The following is an 18,666-nucleotide window of genomic DNA, read 5'->3' on the forward strand; positions in this document are numbered from 1 at the left end:
ATTGGAGAAAGAACACTTGCCGGCCCCGTGATCATGTCATTCCAGATTACCACATCTTTCTGCTAATTCATCCTATTAAAGATGCACCTACCTGAAACCAAATCCTCGCATTTTCCATCTGGTTCAAATCCTTCCTCCCTCATTCTCCCAAACGAAGTAACAAACTCACAGCATTTCTCGCAAACCCCGTTGTCGAATACCCCCAAATCATCGAATTCCACGACACCAAATCACTCAGAGATTGTATACTTTTGTAATAAAAAAACAAACAAATATTGTATTTTAAACATTTTCCCTTTCAATTTTTATATATGTATATATATTTTGTTAAATCTCATTCTTATTGGCCTACCTATCGATTCTCTAAGTTAATGTATTGATTAGCAAAGCAAGTAAAATTACTTAAAAAATAACCAAGAACAATCCCAGCAGGCAGTAGTTTACTATTACAGTTTCATATTACATTTTCAGATGTCCTACATAAGTTTTTTATGATTTAACCAAAACAAGAAGCAAAGAAAAAACAGCCTTGCTACGTCTGCATTTCATAGCTTTGGTGCATTTGACTTCCTTTCCACCCACACAAATATCTTCCACCCAGGCGTTTTTTCTTTTGCTTCTGTCCATTTATCCTTCTCGGCCATTTACCAACTGTTACTTTCTCAGTAACAACAGGACTAAAATTTTGCTGATAATTCTCCGCCAGCAGTACTGTACCATCACCTTCAGATCTCTTGTCAAGCCACAGAGTGATGTCTTTAAAAACAGCCTCAATGTTGTTATCCGGTTCTCCTGATGTCAGACCGTGCCACATTCCTGGGTACAATTTCATGGTCTTGTCGACACTACTAGCTAGCTCGTACAATGCTCGACTTACGTCCGGGTCAGTTACTGTGTCTGCCTCCCCATGCAGTACAAAAAATGGTAATGTCACCTGCCAAAAACTCATTTATCCAGAATTCAGAACTAAGAAAAGGTGGTGATCATTAGCAGACAGCAGTTGATATTTTCGTTTTGCCAAATTATATCCCTACTAATCCTAGCACCATAAGATATCCTGATTACACAAGACTTATATATAGACTGTGTGATCATGTGTACTGAAAATAGTTTTCAATTTGCAAACATAATCTGCAAATTATAGAATTCAGTCAAAAAAAATTCATATAATTTTGGTAGAGTTTGACCAGTAGGTTGACTATTAAGCTCAAAATAGATATCTACCATTCTGGACTGTGAAAGGACATAAATTTAAGCTACGGAAGGACTATCAGCCTGAAGTCCCGTGCTTGACAGTGTAGGCCCCTAAACTTATCTTCACAATAAACTAAGTACCAGTAGAATTTAGACTCAAGAGAAGTACTGCTTGGTTTCTACTGGAGCTCAGATTCATCCTTTTAAGTAAAATCTTCAAACTACTTCTAGAGAAGATATGGTTGTATCAGTTGATGAAAAATAATTGCATGGTTACTTCGAGTCCCATCTATTCCTAAATGCTTTACTGTGTAAATAATAATGTATTTCTGATTTAGAAATAGCTTAAAATTTGAATTCAACATCAACAGAAAATTGAGCAAGGACCTGAGTTAAGCTATCCTCGAGGTTCATGCTAGTTCGGAGCATTTCTAGAGCTGTTTTCAGTCGAGGTTTGTCTTGGTAAATTAGTCTATTACCACGTATCTGCACAATTTAAAAAGAGAGATCAGAGGCCTGTTTGTACAAAGCTACTATGTAGTTATTGTATTTCAGAAAGTCGTTTATCAACGATAAATATCTTTACCTCTTCTCGCTTAACAGGGTCCTTAAAAGAAACTTCAATAACGTCCTTTGTGGGAACTATTTTCCACTTGGGAATAATATCTTCAACAGTTGTTAACATGCTTATAACTACCGGATGTGGTTTCACCTTCTCAGATATCTGAGGAAAAAATTGATATTTTATTTGGTAATCAACTAACATGACAAGAGCCACAGGTAATTTGGTACACTCTAAATAATCGTATTGTTAGACAACAGTAACAAAAAAATTGTAATACAAATCCCACCTTACACATTGGCGCAACAAGAACTGCTCCATGCCAGAATTCAGGGTCACTTTTGTGAATAAGTAAAGCCACAGCCCCACCCATCGACTCTCCATACAGGAACCTTCTCTTATCTTTATACTCCTGCTTCCCTTATGTCCATGCAAATAGTTCTCACCATCAATTTAATAGTCCTCTAGTCTACAGATAAGGTCTTGGTTTTCTAGTTGTATAAGATAGGCAAGTCTATTTGAATGACTTCCAGATTCTACTCAACAATAAGCAATGTATTAATTCATTATTGCTATTTATGAATCAAGCTTCCCAGATTCCACTATTGAAGATAACTATTGTTTACTTAGAGATATATTAGTATTAGTTAATAGATAAATTGGATGCAGAAGTTGGAAAGTAAACAACTCAAGTTTAGTTATTTCAAACTCTCTAAAAAAACTATCTGCTGGAAAGGGAGTATTTGTTGAAGACATATACAAAGTGAATTTTTATGCAATGAACAGCGCTTTCATAGTGTATATCATTGATTTACAATGTATTAATTAACAATGTGAAGCTGGTAGCTGGATTAGTATTTTGATTAGGGATATCGAGTATGAACTGTCATTAATAACTTGACCCGTGTCATTAGAAAACTTAACTGAACTAATTATTCTTAGCTAGGCCTAGGCAGCTTACCACAAATAGATTTAAAGAAGTCGCTGCAGTCATTGACAATGTTTTCAAACTTCTTGATGTAACAGCGAGCTCCCATGGATCGTCCATGTCCTTCATAATCAATTCCCACAACAGCATATCCGTAGTTGGCTAACCTTGTCCCACAACCTTAATTTTCAAGCAACAAAATGTGATTAGTTGAGCCATAAACAAAATTTATTTTTTAACAGGAAATTGTCAACGAATGATAGTGTTAGCTAACCAACTTGCTTATATTACAATTTACACGCACATACAAATTATGTTGGGTACAAGTACGTTCATTGATCAGTCAAAACACTAACAGTTTCTTTTATTGATTTCGGAACTAAGAAAAAGTTCCAGCTCTGGTTGTATAATTATACAATATGACGAAACTTCATAGCTAGGCAAAGTCCATCCAGTACTACTTTAATTTATGCCATATATCCATTGTTAGGTAATCAGTAATTAGGTAATCCGTAATTATACTACTTAATTATACTAATATTTTTATTTCAACATATCAGTAATCAGTAATCAGCAATTACCACTGCTACTTTTATTTGAAAATATCAGTTCTTAGTAATTTTACTACTTAATTTCTCAACCACTACACTATATATGTAGAAAATCAATACTGAAAAGACGATACCAATATATCAAGGCTCAAATCTGGTTTAGCAATAGAAGGTATATGTGAAGGAAAAATATGTCTCCCTGTTACTGGTAAGAAATAAAGGCCTCACACCAACCAGTACAGCAACATCAATATGAGAAGAGTAAAAACATCAATGGTGGAATAAATGACATAAGAGTTGGTATTTACTATAGGTCGGAGACTTGGTTATAAACATTAATTTATGGTTTTTATATAGAATGAGGTAAGAGCAGAGTTAAATGGCATTTCGTATTGAGACGCACAAGCAATGTACAATTTCAGACCAAGAAGAACCAAACTTGGCTGACCACGGAAATTATTGTGGATTTGTGGGACTATTAACAATCTAAATTAATGTTGTACTGCATTGCTTGAACAAGTATCCTTAAGAGAGGTAATTGTTATGCTCAAAATTTGGTATAAACTTTGTTCGGGTCAAAACCGGGTCAATTGGTCAGAATTGGGATTTTGGTGCCTAAAATTAAGAAAAGATAAGGCATCTATTTTATCACAAAGGAAGAAGGCGCGCCCTACAGATATGGGGAGGCGCGCCCTTATGCATACGATAAGAGTAATGTTGACGCCTTACATAATCAAGGCGCGCCCTCATTGGTGAAGGAGGCGCGCCCTATTGATATATGAAGAAAGTAATTCAACTGATTCTTAGAGCTATCCCCTAAGGTATTAGGGCGCGCCCTAAGTGAGAAACATAACTTGGATGGGACTTCAACATGGTTACTTGGACGGGTTCTTTTGATGATTCAAGGAAGATGGAGAATTATTATTACTAACTTATTTGGTGCAGGTACTCTATTGAAGAACTCCTTCCTGTAGCATATCTACAGGAAAGGCGGTGTCCGTGGTCAGAGACCTCCAGGGGTATGCCTGGACTGAAGGCCTCCTCCTGTAGTCAATGGGTGTCCTCATTGGGGATGTGGGGTGAAATCTGGTGTGTGCTTTGGGAGCTCTGTCTCTGTAGTCAACGGGTGTCCTCGTTGGGAGACTTTGGAGTATCCTGCACTTTGCACCCAAAAGCTTGGGATCACTTGTCCTGCAATCTGGTAGGGGCTCCTTATCGGGGGACAAGGATGCGTCCAACATTTGGGGTGAACCACGGCTATACCTGCGTCCACGGATTAGAGAAACAACTGGTAGCGGAGGGTTATCCTTGGCCAGGGAGATGCCTCATCCGTGAAGTCTCGAAGCCGCGGACGAGCCTTGGGCCTTTGTGGTTGGGCCTCATCGGCGGACATTCCTAAAGCTAGTAGAAGACGGTTTTCAGTGGGTTTCCCATTGGGCCTCTAGATAAGAAATCTAAGCCCATTAGGTTTCTTGTTCCCCAAGAACTACGTGGGCTTGATTCCCTATAAATAGGGATACGTAGGCAAATTGTAAGGGGTCAGAAGCGAGAGCGCAAAGGAGCCACCACTAACCCTAAGCAATCTCAGCCCCCAATAATCATCACCACCAAACACTGTTCATCTTTTCCGACGAACGCTGTTCATCGGATTCATCGATTACTGTTCACGTTTCCGACGAAGAACTGCCATCACAGATCTTGTTTCCGGCTGCTAACCTCAAGTTTTGTTGTTCCCAAATTCCTCCGTCAACAAATTGGCGCTAGAAGGAGGGGCTAATCAAGATTAAAATCTCAGGAGGAAGAGATGTCTCGTCACGATGAAGGTTCTTTGACGCAAGAATTGAAGGATAGCCACGGAGGAGTTGCATACAACGACCACGGAGGAGATCCATGAATAACTCGAGATCCGTGAATAACTGTTTTCGGCAGGGGGGTCGAAGGAGATTTGGGTGTAGTATCCGCGACCACGAGGGAGATCCATGGATGATGATATCCAGCCGTGGAGGTTGAAGTTTGCAGCTATAGCCACGAAGGAGCGAAGTTGGATGGAAAATTCGGATTTGATGGATTAAGCAATTTGCTTACACTGTTTGGGCCGTATCTCGAGTTCTGTAAGTCAGATTTGAACGATCTTACAGTCTACGTGAAGCTTGTTGAATTCTCTTTAATTCGGAGATGATATGATTACGGGAATAAAAGTTGAGCAGTCCGAAAACAGAGAAAAACAGTAGCTGCGAATTTTTCCAAAAAATCCTATTTGGTTTAGAAGATTGGGAGAACCCTATTTGGTTTGGAAGATTGGGAGAACCCTATTTGGTTTAAAAGATTGGGAGAAACCTATTTGGTATTGAAGATTGGAGTATCCTATTATAATTAGAAGATTGGAGTATCCTATTCTAATTTGAAGATTGAAGAATCCTATTCGATATATAAAATTGGGGAATCCTATTCTAATTAGAAGATTGAAGAATCTTATTCCATTAAGGAGATTGGAGAATCCTATTCCAACAAGAAGACTGAAGAATCCTATTTGATTTAGAATATTTGAGAACACTATTTAGTTTAGAGGACTTAACCAGGAGCAAATCTGAGGAGGATCGGGAGGAGAACACTTCAAGAAGAAGGCATTACTACCATGAGCTAATCATCGCCGTTAAGATGATTCCACGAGGTAGCTCTCGACTAGTTTTGTTGTGTTTTCCGTTAATTATTTCTAGGACTTGTGCAGGAAGAATATTGTGAAAGAGATTTAGCACGGAGGAGACCCCCACAAACACTTCGAACGCGCTTTGATGAAGACATCTGAGGCCCAGGAGACTTTTAACATATTTCAGGAGAGTTCGTTGATTGGACACGTCCGTCCCTCTAGGACGCGTCCTCCAGGTAACATTTAAAGTTCCATATTAATTGTATTTCTTGCAGGTAGGAAATCTTATCTGGAAAAAATCTCATGATTTGCGAAGCACAGTATCACAATCTATTAAGGCGCGCCCTTTGCATGTGAAACATTCAGTGGAAAATTGCCCTCCCAGGGCGCGCCCTCAGAAGAAAAATAGAGGTTTTCAATGAAGATGTCTTGATGATCAGATGAGTCATAGTCAGTACTTGAAGAATGGCTCGACTAGAACTAATTTCTTGTCTTTCAAGACGCGCCCTTTCTTTAAGGCGCGCCCTCAAAGAAATATTGAGAGTGAGATGCCCTTTATTGGATGACACTTCGTGAGATGCCCAAGGGATGTTTTCTACATGAGATGGTTTCGGCATCCCTTGAACTTTGTAGAAGAATATTGATCTTTGACTTGGTTTAATTACATGAAGATTCTGTAGAAGACCCTTGTCGAGGTAGATGCTCCTGTTACAGTGGACGCGCCCTCGACAAGATGATTTTCCCTTGTCGAGGTAGATGCTCCTGTTACAGTGGACGCGCCTTCGACAAGATGATTTTCTTTTGTCGAGGTAGATGCTCCTGTTACAGTGGACGCGCCCTCCAAGGATGATTTCCCTTGTCGAGGTAGATGCTCCTGTTACAGTGGACGCGCCCTCGACAAGATGATTTTCTTTGTCAAGGTAGATGCTCCTGTTACAGTGGACGCGCCCTCCAAGGATGATTTCCCTTGTCGAGGTAGATGCTCCTGTTACAGTGGACGCGCCCTCCAAGAATGATTTCCCTTGTCGAGGTAGATGCTCCTGTTACAGTGGACGCGCCCTCAACAAGATGATTTTCTTTGTCGAGGTAGATGCTCCTCTTCCAGAAGACGCGCCCTCCAAAAATGAATACCCTTATCGAGGTAGACGCGCCTCTTACAGAGGAAACTCCCTCCAAGGATGATTACCTTTATCAAGGTAGACGCGCCTTATATAAAGGACGCGCCCTCCAAGGATGAACACCTTTTTTTGAGCAAAACGCTCCTCGTAAAGAGGACGCGCCCTCTAATTCACAGATAATTTTATTTGAAGAAGACGCCGCCACTATAAAGGGCGCGCCCTCTAAAAGTATATGATTATAGAAGATCGTAAAGGTTTTGACTTTGAGTTAAAATGAATCACACTATTTGTGGAAAAGACGAGATCAACGATTTAGAGTTATGATTTGACAAGGAGAAAGAAATCAAACATGGAATGGTATTGTGTTGTTCATGGAAGGATCACTTTCACCAACAAAACACGTCCTCCTTTCATCAAAGATTATTTATTATTTGAAGATCAGAGAACTGGTCTTTTATTCTGGTTATGCCTTCCCTTAGAGAGCGCCATCTAAGATCAGAGAACTGGTCTTTCTGTTTAAGGCGCGCCTATAGGAAACCAATATTAGGATGAAAAAGTTGGAAGAAACCCTCAAACCTTTGTTAAATGGATTATTCTTTTCCAAGGTACGCGAGGTGCACTCTTTTGTATGATTTCTCTTGTTTCTTACGCCGAGTTAGCTCATGTAAGCTTAGAGATGTGGTGCATAAGTGGTAAACCTCCCTAGTCAAACCAAAGGTTAAAGTCACTAAGAAGAGAAGCGGTAGAGAGTGAAAGATGTTACGTTGTGTGGTGTGAAGCTGTTGTCTAGATTCATGAAGCGCGCCTTTATCTGGGGCGCGCCCTGTCATGTTCAAAAAAAGAAATAGAGCAGGATGAAGAAAGAGGAATGAATAAGTTTGTAAGGGCATACCCTCAATTTTGTAGATGCTCATACAAATTTTTCAAGTTTGCTAGGGAGGTTGAAAATTCCAATCCCATTTTCAATGGCATATGGAATTTGGGGGTGGTTGTTATGCTCAAAATTTGGTATAAACTTTGTTCGGGTCAAAACCGGGTCAATTGGTCAGAATTGGGATTTTGGTGCCTAAAATTAAGGAAAGATAAGACATCTATTTTATTACAAAGGAAGAAGGCGCGCCCTACAGATATGGGGAGGCGCGCCCTTATGCATACGAGAAGAGTAATGCTGACGCCTTACATAATCAAGGCGCGCCCTCATTGGTGAAGGAGGCGCGCCCTATTGATATATGAAGAAAGTAATTCAACTGATTCTTAGAGCTATCCCCTAAGGTATTAGGGCGCGCCCTAAGTGAGAAACATAGCTTGGATGGGACTTCAACATGGTTACTTGGACGGGTTCTTTTGATGATTCAAGGAAGATGGAGAATTATTATTACTAACTTATTTGGTGCAGGTACTCTATTGAAGAACTCCTTCCTGTAGCATATCTACAGGAAAGACGGTGTCCGTGGTCAGAGACCTCCAGGGGTATGCCTGGACTGAAGGCCTCCTCCTGTAGTCAATGGGTGTCCTCATTGGGGATGTGGGGTGAAATCTGATGTGTGCTTTGGGAGCTCTGTCTCTGTAGTCAACGGGTGTCCTCGTTGGGAGACTTTGGAGTATCCTGCACTTTGCACCCAAAAGCTTGGGATCACTTGTCCTGCAATCTGGTAGGGGCTCCTTATCGGGGGACAAGGATGCGTCCAACATTTGGGGTGAACCACGGCTATACCTGCGTCCACGGACTAGAGAAACAGCTGGTAGCGGAGGGTTATCCTTGGCCAGGGAGATGCCTCATCCGTGAAGTCTCGAAGCCGCGGACGAGCCTTGGGCCTTTGTGGTTGGGCCTCATCGGCGGACATTCCTAAAGCTAGTAGAAGACGGTTTTCAGTGGGTTTCCCATTGGGCCTCGGGATAAGAAATCTAAGCCCATTAGGTTTCTTGTTCCCCAAGAACTACGTGGGCTTGATTCCCTATAAATAGGGATACGTAGGCAAATCGTAAGGGGTCAGAAGTGAGAGCGCAAAGGAGCCACCACTAACCCTAAGCAATCTCAGCCCCCAATAATCATCACCACCAAACACTGTTCATCTTTTCCGACGAACGCTGTTCATCGGATTCATCGATTACTGTTCACGTTTCCAACGAAGAACTGCCATCACAGATCTTGTTTCCGGCTGCTAACCTCAAGTTTTGTTGTTCCCAAATTCTTCCGTCAACAGTAAGTTTTATTTACCGTAGTTGATTCAGTCCTCTTTACCATTACACTTTAGCAAATTGAGCAGAAAAAAGGTAAAACTTAACTAGAAATGGGAAGACAAGTTGAGAAACAAGTGAAAAGAAAACACCAAGAAGAAAATATTTAGCTACCTTTCATGAAATCACTGCATTCCATGCCATATCCTGCAGTCTCATCATACAAAAATTTAATAATTAAACAAGTAGAGCTTAACAAAGTGTGTACATATGTGTTTTTTTGTGTGTGTGTGTGCGTGAGTGAGTGAGAGAGAGAGAGAGCAGACCATGGCAAAGGAAAACAAGGGCCTTTGGAGAAGATACGGGTAGCCATCTGCAAGTAAAAAGCTTGACTCCTCTGGAATTCCTTACATATTCCTAAAAACCCAAACTCATAATCATCAACATATACATTCATCATAATCCATGAGTAAATCACAATGATCAAAATACCAGATTTTTTATATATAAGAAAGGCGAATCATAATCTAAAAGACCCACCTCATAATATTCCACTTCCATATTTTATAATCAAGAACAAAAAAGAAAGAGCCCTTGAAGCCAAGAAAAAAGGGCAGAGAAAAAAAAAAGATGCAGGGTCCCTTCCCTTGAGAGGTAGTAGCTATAGTGAGAATATAAATTTGAAAAGGTGTGAAAATAGAAATAAATGTAGATATTGATTGAGATTTGGTGGTTGACAATGGGGGCAGTTACAATATGATCATAACGTAAACGTTAGAAATTTGGATTTAATGATACATGCAAGAAAATGAAGGCTTGAGCGAAGAGATATGTGAATGATGGGCACGTATAATGCAGCATTGATCAACATACTGGATCCATTCGCTTTCTCTACGTTACTTCACTACTACATAATACATATGCATATACGCAATGCATGTACTTATTTTCTCCCCTAAACATAAGGCCTCGTGTCAGCATGAGAGTTTATTTTGTTTTGTGTTCGATGAAACATCTAGAAACTAGTGGTTGGGAAGATACACTCGTTTTTTGTATCATTATTTTAGTATGACGCTATATAAATTATCTAAAAGTTGTTTACCTAGCTTCTATTTTTTGTGAGTTGTCTACATTTTCATTTCAAATTTACAATTAGATTTTAATAATTTTGTTAATAGTTAAGTTAAATATACTTGACCTTTTGTGCATGAGTAGGTACTGTACTGCATCAATCAGGTCATTAGTGGGAAAAGATTAATGACGGAGGGTTGAAATTAACCGCACATCTTGTGAGGGCATTAGTTGTTGCTAGTTCTCCAAATGTTTTCTCCCACTTTATTCATTTTTCAACAAGCTTGTCTTTTTTCTTTTTCTGGAAGCTCGTCTTTTTTATATTTTCCTAGACTAGCCGTCTTGTCTGTTTTAAGGAAAAAAAACAAAACAAAACTGCAAGCAATGCGTGTTCGATTATATATATATCAGATTCAAGTATATACCAATTAAGAAAACAAGTTTAAAAAACCTGCAAGCTAAATCATACCTTTATATTTCAAGAAAATGCAAATTAAGGGAATTTTTTGAATGATAATTAATTTACAATTTAATTATCACATGTTTCTAAACTAATTCATGTTTTATGATTAGTTAACTAAAGTAATACATTTGTATTTATGTTTGAAATTTTACCCTGCCAGTTAAAAGTTCAAAATTACTGCTCAAAAACTGAATTATAAAGATGAATTCAGGTCTAATTTATTTTTTCAATTTTGTAGATACATACATAACTTCCCGTAATCTATTATATATATAATAGAGTAAATAGGAGTTGTATGAGACATTTTATTCCACTTAAAATTACTAAATTGCCCCTCATTAATTAATACAAATAATTGTTATATTTAATGTTATGTATTAATTACACAAAAATCATTATTACTCCTTATTAATAAAATATCAATAATTGTCATATTTAAAAACATATGTTAATTACACCTAAGTCATTAATATTAATAATTCATTTATTATTGAATATTAAAAACCTATAATTATATATCAAAAATTTAAACATATTTGCCTCTACATATATTAAATTCCTATTTTTTTGAAGACTCTATATAAAATAAATTTATTTTTAACAAATAAATTTAATGTATGTTAGTTGATCTAAAAATGATAATGTTAGTGTATCAAACATTAAATCCAAAAAATATAAGAGATGTTCTCTTTGTTGTAGACTAAGAAAGAGTGGGTTATAAGTGAATTTTATAATGAAGATGAGATTCATTTATATGGTCAAATAGAATATAAACTAATATTGGTTTAAAGATTTTAAATATATATAATAAAATATTAAAATATCAAGTTCATTACAGTTATATCAATGTTTTACAATAACAAGGTGAATTGTATATATGTTATATTAACCAGTTTAAAGATTGTTTTCAGAGGTATAAATAAAAGATTTATAAAATTACTGCAATGTTACAAAATCGGCAATTTCATCGATAAATCGCTGGAAGGCAACCAAACGATATTATAGAGAAAAAATGGAGTATAAAATATTTTTGTCATTTTCGGTCAAAATCGCCAATTTTTCGATCAAAATTTGACGAATTAAACTCATGATTTGAGGCTCTGCATAGAAGAAAATGAAGAAGCTCAACCTTGATTTGATGAAAAGCGGCGATTTTAAATTAAGAAACCAGTGATTGCCGATTTGAAACCGGAAAGATAATAGAAGAAAACAAAGAAAATGAAGAGAGGCGTACAGATTATTAAGGCTGTTGTTATTTTAAATAATAATGCACACAAAACATTCTTATAACTTGGTATTGATATACAAATGACAACATGGAAATTTTACGTATCTCAAATATAATTATTTTACTTATATATTTGAAAAATATGTTCGATTTTATTTCGATTTAACATTCCGATAAATTTCGATTTTTGATAAATCGCAAATTGGTAGTTCAGCCAATTTATTTCAATTTCCAATTTTTATAACCATGAATTATTAAACTAATTATTAATATTTTTATCATAGAATACGAAGTATATTGAAAAATGTATTCATATTGTCAATTGTACAATATTACCTTTAACATGTCGATTTTCATATTCAAACATTTTCTGATAAGGAAAGTAAAAATTACCTCATATTCATTGTATCACTAATCGTTCCATGTAAACAACTGTAGTAAGTCTTTAATTAACTCCATAATATTTCATTCTTATGAGTTGTAATTATTTTTAGAGAAATGTGTACTTCCATTTGTATTATATATATTGATCGTATATTTCGATTTTATTGTCGCACATTCAATTTATTTTGAGAGAAAATACGTTAATTATGTCATCGATCTCAATTTCATAAAAAGAGATATTTAGTTAATCGATCCATCAGAAAATAACATGAATATATCGTTAGTAATTACAGTCAAACTAAAATCAATTCACGTAATATAGAGCATTCCCGTGCTGCCGTGCATTGCACGGGCTATAGAGCTAGTTAAGTTACAGCAACAAGTTTAAAGGTAATTAGAATATTTGTGTTTGGTTTACTACATTGTTATTTTTGGTAAGTATTTAATATTTTAATATTGAATAATTATGTAACTTGTGGTGAATATGATGAATCTCGTTAACTCACTTTCTATGTTTTGTAGTAAATATAGAAACTTAGAAACTTGGAGTTCCATTACTCGATTTAAAATATAACAAAACAAACACTACTATTTATTTCAAATTCAAGAAATTTCAAGTTACATGACTAAGTTACATCGGAACAAACGAGGTGTATTTATGCTATTTTTCCCCTGGGTTTATTTTTTTTGTTTTAATATATTTCTAAAAAGTCTAATTTAATTGCTCATTTTTTTGATTAAATTTGCTTTATACCGTATACACCAATGGCAATGTGATAGCATGTTGTAAAATAAGGATTGGGCTGCAGTATCACCTTTTATATTGGTGTCATTTTCATTGAAGCCCAAATTGTACAACTAATCCAACCCGGCCCGATCCAGTAATCTAACCGCAAAACCCTAAAAAACACATTCATCTCTTTTTATAACCTACTTATCCCCATTCATCTCTAACGAGAGTTGCAGACGGCCGCTTCACATTTCCACCAGGTAATCTCTCGACCTATACACACACAATCTGTACGTATACATCAATTTCATTTTAATTCTAGATCTAACAATCAATTCATTTTAATTAAACAATAACAGAGAGAGCAAAGATGAGTAAAGTCACCGGAGGCGCCGGAAAGGGGAAGAAGAAGGGAGCGACGTTCGTGATTGACTGTGGCAAGCCGGTGGAAGATAAGATCATGGACATCGCTTCTCTCGAGAAGTTTCTTCAGGAGCGAATTAAGGTCGGCGGTAAGGCTGGCGCTCTCGGCGATTCGGTTACTGTTGTTCGTGAGAAGAGCAAGATCACTGTCACCTCCGATAGCAACTTCTCCAAGAGGTAGTAGTTGTCTCACTTTTATTCCATTCGTCGTGCTCTTTTCGTGTCGATATTTGCTTGTTTTCGGCTTCGATATCGATATCGATATTATCTATATTTGTGATAAAATATTGTGAGACGGTTTAAAATTGTAGTTGTATGTGGTGTCTTTGTGTTTTCGGTTTCGATATTGATATTATGTATATTTGTGATAAAATGTTGTAAAAAGGTTTAGTATTGAAGTTGTATGTGGAGTTTAGTCTATATTAGTGCGTCTTCGCTTTATATATCCATATTATGTATATTTGTGATAAAATGTTGTAAGACAGCTTGATTTGTAGCTGTATGTGGAGTTAAGTTTATATTCGGTGATGATTACTAATTTGCTGTTTAATATGCACACACCTGAACATTATCGGCCTAGTCTTTGATATTTTTTGTTATGCCGATGGATGTTCTATGAAATGTGTTGTTACAAGTTTAGGTTTTGTTATGGAACTGAGAATTGTTTCTGCTGCTTAATTGTTTGTTTAAGCAATGTTATTGTGATCGCCAGCTTAGAAGCTTAGGTTGTTATATGATTGTTTATAGGAACCGAGAATTGTATCTGCTGCTTAATTGTTTGTCCTGGTTTTGTCTTAAGTTGTTATATGTTTGTTTATGTTTTTAGGAACCGAGAATTGTTTCTGCTGGTTAATTGTTTGTCTTGGTAATGTTGTTGTGATTGTCAATTTAGAAGTTTAGGTTACTATATGATTATTTATAGGAACTACAAATTGTTTCTGCTAGTTTATTATTTGTTGTGTAAGGTAATTTTAGTCAACTTAAAGATTTAGGTTATGATTATTTTCACTTCCGGTTGATTTAATTTCTTACTAGCTGAACTTTGTTTATACAGTTTTATAATATATTCATTGGTGGGAACTTATATTTTTCTATTGCAGAAAGTTACGAGGTTTAGTTTGGATCAGGTTTTGTAACTTTTTGTAATATTTTCTTTTTCTCTACAAGTTAAACACAAAGTTCTACTCTGTTTTTATGTTTTGAAACTTAGAAACTGAGTTTTCAAACATAGCTTTGTTTTCTCTACTAATATAAATCTAGGCTAATTGTGTGTTACAGTGTGCTAATTAATTTCGTGGATCAGCTGACATTTCTTGCACATAGTTATGCAATGTATTGCATGAGCTTTGCTTTTGTAGCTGAAATCCTGTTTGTGTTTGTGATAATGACATGTTACTTGCCATTTTCTGTTGTGCTCTGTAGGTATCTTAAATACCTGACAAAGAAGTACTTGAAGAAGAACAACGTGAGGGATTGGTTGAGGGTTATTGCCTCCAACAAAGACCGAAATGTTTATGAGTTGCGGTACTTCAACATTGCCGATAACGAGGGAGAGGAAGAGGATTAAATTGTTTAGTTCTGTTGTCCCTTTTATTTTATTGTTAGTAGCTGGAGTTTTGTCATCTCTTGTTTGAATTATTATTAGACAGAGTCTTTATAAGTTTCTTGGACATCTTGCAACTTTGTTTACTTATGAGGAGCTATTTTGTTTTGTCATAACATGTGTTCAATTCTTGGGAAGATTGTAGGTGTTATTTTCCTTTATTGTCTGTCAGATGACTATTGGTCATTTCTGCTCTCAGTTAGATAATTAGTTCTGAATTCTTGCATAATTATAAAAAAATATTTGTTGTTTGTAAAGTAAAGTCCTTGCCTCCCCTTGCCATCTATTTGAAGGGAAGGCTAGGTATCATGTTTTTTCTTTCCAGGTTACATTATTTGTAAATAGATTACTGATTTATAGAGTATAGGCACCTGGGAGATTACTAATTCGGAATATGTACTTGAGTTTCTGCAAATTGAAATTTTCTTCACAAGGTTTAACGAATAGTCAGTAGTGGTGTTTGTGTTTTGCTGGGTCAAATTAAATTAATCACAGGAAAGGAGTAAAATTTAGTTGGTGATATAAAAAAAATTGCCCATTATACAGTGCCTAATAATAGGCCCGATGGTTGGCTTAATTCGCACATCATCGGAAAGTTCTGTAAAAACATATGTGACCGCATCAGATTTGTAGTCACAACCGTAAGGACCCTAGAGTTAAAATGTGGTCTCTCCCATTCTATTTTCATTATGGATCTAAGAAACTATTAATAATAAAAAGCCTACGACCCCGTAGGCATGACGCGCCTTCGGAGTTCGTAAGGTATAGTATATACAAATCACGAATGATAAGAAGTTATCACCGAAAGCTGAATATCCGCAAGTCGTAGGCCCCGCAACTCAACCTTATCCTCTAAATTTTTACACGTGTCATTCACCAAAATATCATGTCATATCTCCTCCTCTCTACCATCCACGTGTCCAAGTAGTCTATGATATTCACCTCCCCTACCAAACTGGAGGACAACTGGCTAGTCATAGGGAATAAAAAGGAGAATCAAAGGAAAAAACACAACAAGACAACTAAAAAGAAAATCAACACAGACACCTTACGGACCACACCCTGAAAACACAAACACACCATCAAATTGGCGCCGCCGCCGAGGATACAACAAAGAATACTAATCACCATATCATAACGACACCCCCTCTTTCTTTGTCTAGTAACCCCCCCATAAAAAGATGAGTAACGGATCAGATAATGAATCTCATACCTACGTCAGTTCTTCTGAAACGCCCAATAATTCTCCCACACATAACATGTTATCTAATTGAAGGGCTCAACAGAATTATATGCAACAACAGATGGACCATTTGACAGCGCAGATGGCTGCAAATCAACAAGAAGCCCATCACCCTCAATATTACACGGAAGTTGTTCCTAGTTCTTATCTGGGGAGACGTTCTAGGTCTTCCTCACCTGAATATCCTCAACCAAGTTTACAGGATGAATATTCCCAAGGCTCTTATCCAAGCTACAACACCCTTCGATCTGGGGAACGCCCTCCCCATATGGCCCGAAGGATTCCTTCCTCTGAATCATCAGGAAACGGTACTTCGCATGATGAAGAAGGATCCCGGTACAGACTGCCAACCCCAGCCCAAAGAGTCAGGAGGTCTCCGTATCATCCAAGGAGAGTTCATCGAACGGCTACCCCCATAGAAAGACAGGAAGATATGATGACTCACCTAGCCAGGTTAGAAGGTCTATACCCCGGAGCTGCTGCTGACACAATTACAGGAGGATCGCCCTTCACTGAAGCATTGGAAGCTACGCCTGTCAATCTCGGAGTAAAAATCACCGGTTCAGAATCATTTAACGGTACTTTTGACCCGAATGATCATTTAAGTTATTATGAAAATTTGATGATATGTCATAGATATAACGATATCACCAAGTGTTGACTGTTCATCTCAACTTTCAAAGCCTATGCTAGAACCTGGTTCTCAAGCTTAGCTCTCAGGTCTATCAGCTCTTGGGAAGAGTTCAAGATATTATTCCTATCAAAATTCCGTGTTAATATCCCTCATGTTGTCCATACAATATCCCTAGAAAATGTAAAGCAAGAACAGGCGAAACCCTACGAGATTACATTGAGAAATTCAAGAATGCGGCCTCCAAAGTTAGAGAATTGAAACAGAAAAGTGTTGTAGACTCCTTCATCTGTAACATGAACTACCAGGAATGCAGAGACTGCTGTAAAGAGCTGTGCAATCGAGAGCCTGCAGACCTTTTCGAGGCCTACACTATAGCTTCAGCTTATATTGCCACTGATGAAAGGATTCGCGTGCATTATCCTTCGGCTCGGGGAGAACCTGCTTCATCCAGCCGAAGAGCCATGCAAGTAGACGGAATGAAGGACCTTAGGGGGAGAGGCCAAAGAAATTTTCCAACGGATCAAAGGGCTGTCCCAAGACAAATCCGAGAAGAACCCAACTTCACCCCTTTAACCCAAACTCCATCTTATATACTTCAACAAATAAGAACCCAGGATTTTTTCCAAGTGCCTAATCCTATGAGAACGCCCACAGAGAAAAGAGATCGAACCCGCTTATGTGATTATCATGCAAGGATCGGGCACAACACGGATGAGTGCACCTCACTAAAATACTTCTTGGAAAGGCTAGTGAAGAGGGGACTCTTGAATGATTACCTTCTTCCTCGGGATCGACTGAACCCTCCACGATTAGAAGGTGCCGCAAGAGCCGCACCCCCACGGCATGTGGTCGATATGATTGTAGGAGGGAACGTGACGTCCTGCGAGATCATGCAAATAAATCCACCACTTCAAGCCTTTCGCCTCATAGGCACCTCCATTTCCTTTTCAGATGCTGACTACCCCAGGGGAAATGTGTGTCGGAATGGCCCAATTATAGTTACTCTTGATATGGTTAACCAAGATGTCAAGAAGGTGTTAGTTGACAATTGCTCCTCTGTGGACATAATTTTCAAACATGCCCTTAGAAGAATGATCTTGAATACTCCCCTAGAAGATGTGAAGCTTGAAGAGGTACATGGTCCTGTCTACGACTTTGGGAATTATGTCGTACCTGTTCAGGGAGCCATTGACATCCCCACTACTTTCGGCACTTCTCCGCAGGAGGTCACCTCCATGGTTAAATATTATGTCATTGATATGGCGTCTCCTTACAATTCTATCATCGGGCAGCCTCCTTTGTTCTTTCTAGGAGCTATTATATCTTCCCCTCACATGAAAGTTAAATTCCCAACTCCCATGGGACCCGGTGAGTTGATTACTGATTTCGTAGCCTCTCAGTATTGCTTTTCCGCTACTTTAAGCTTGGCCTAAACTCAGCCTAAAAAAAAAAAACCTACGGGGAACAGAAAGAAGGAAGCTCCCCCAAGACCCCTAGAACTTCCCAAGATGATACTTCGCAGGTATTCTTAATTGAGATTTCATTTTCCTATTCTGAAACTTCTCTGACAAAAGCCGAACTCCATCGCACACCTAAAGTTGAGCCAGGGGAACCTGTGGAAAATGTTGAGCTAGTAAAAGAGGATCCTACTCGATGAATTTCCATCGGATCGAGCCTGCAGCCCGTCTGGAAGCAAGAGCTTATTCAAC

At 37.7% G+C, this 18,666-nt stretch overlaps 3 protein-coding genes across 3 annotated transcripts; 2 read left to right on the plus strand and 1 right to left on the minus strand.

Annotated features, from left to right (window-relative positions):
- Positions 1-380: 380 nt before the first annotated feature.
- LOC141682531 (caffeoylshikimate esterase-like) lies at positions 381-10,075 on the minus strand. The gene is made up of 8 exons (XM_074487219.1): positions 9,719-10,075; positions 9,505-9,595; positions 9,353-9,385; positions 2,718-2,864; positions 2,046-2,176; positions 1,781-1,918; positions 1,582-1,680; positions 381-934 (listed from the first exon to the last, which is right to left on the minus strand). The coding sequence occupies exons 1-8, from the start codon at positions 9,737-9,739 to the stop codon at positions 533-535; spliced, it is 1,062 nt and encodes a 353-aa protein (XP_074343320.1). The 5' UTR covers positions 9,740-10,075; the 3' UTR covers positions 381-532.
- Positions 10,076-13,167: 3,092 nt separating this feature from the next.
- Positions 13,168-15,196, plus strand: LOC141684441 (large ribosomal subunit protein eL22z-like). The gene is made up of 3 exons (XM_074489428.1): positions 13,168-13,314; positions 13,414-13,654; positions 14,900-15,196. The coding sequence occupies exons 2-3, from the start codon at positions 13,425-13,427 to the stop codon at positions 15,042-15,044; spliced, it is 375 nt and encodes a 124-aa protein (XP_074345529.1). The 5' UTR covers positions 13,168-13,314; positions 13,414-13,424; the 3' UTR covers positions 15,045-15,196.
- Positions 15,197-17,250: 2,054 nt separating this feature from the next.
- On the plus strand, positions 17,251-18,390 carry LOC141686255 (uncharacterized). The gene has a single exon (XM_074491300.1). The coding sequence runs from the start codon at positions 17,251-17,253 to the stop codon at positions 18,388-18,390; it is 1,140 nt and encodes a 379-aa protein (XP_074347401.1).
- Positions 18,391-18,666: the final 276 nt, after the last annotated feature.

The sequence above is a fragment of the Apium graveolens genome, chromosome 9 (genome assembly GCF_009905375.1).
Source record: "Apium graveolens cultivar Ventura chromosome 9, ASM990537v1, whole genome shotgun sequence".
In the NCBI taxonomy this organism is placed as follows: Eukaryota; Viridiplantae; Streptophyta; class Magnoliopsida; order Apiales; family Apiaceae; genus Apium; species Apium graveolens.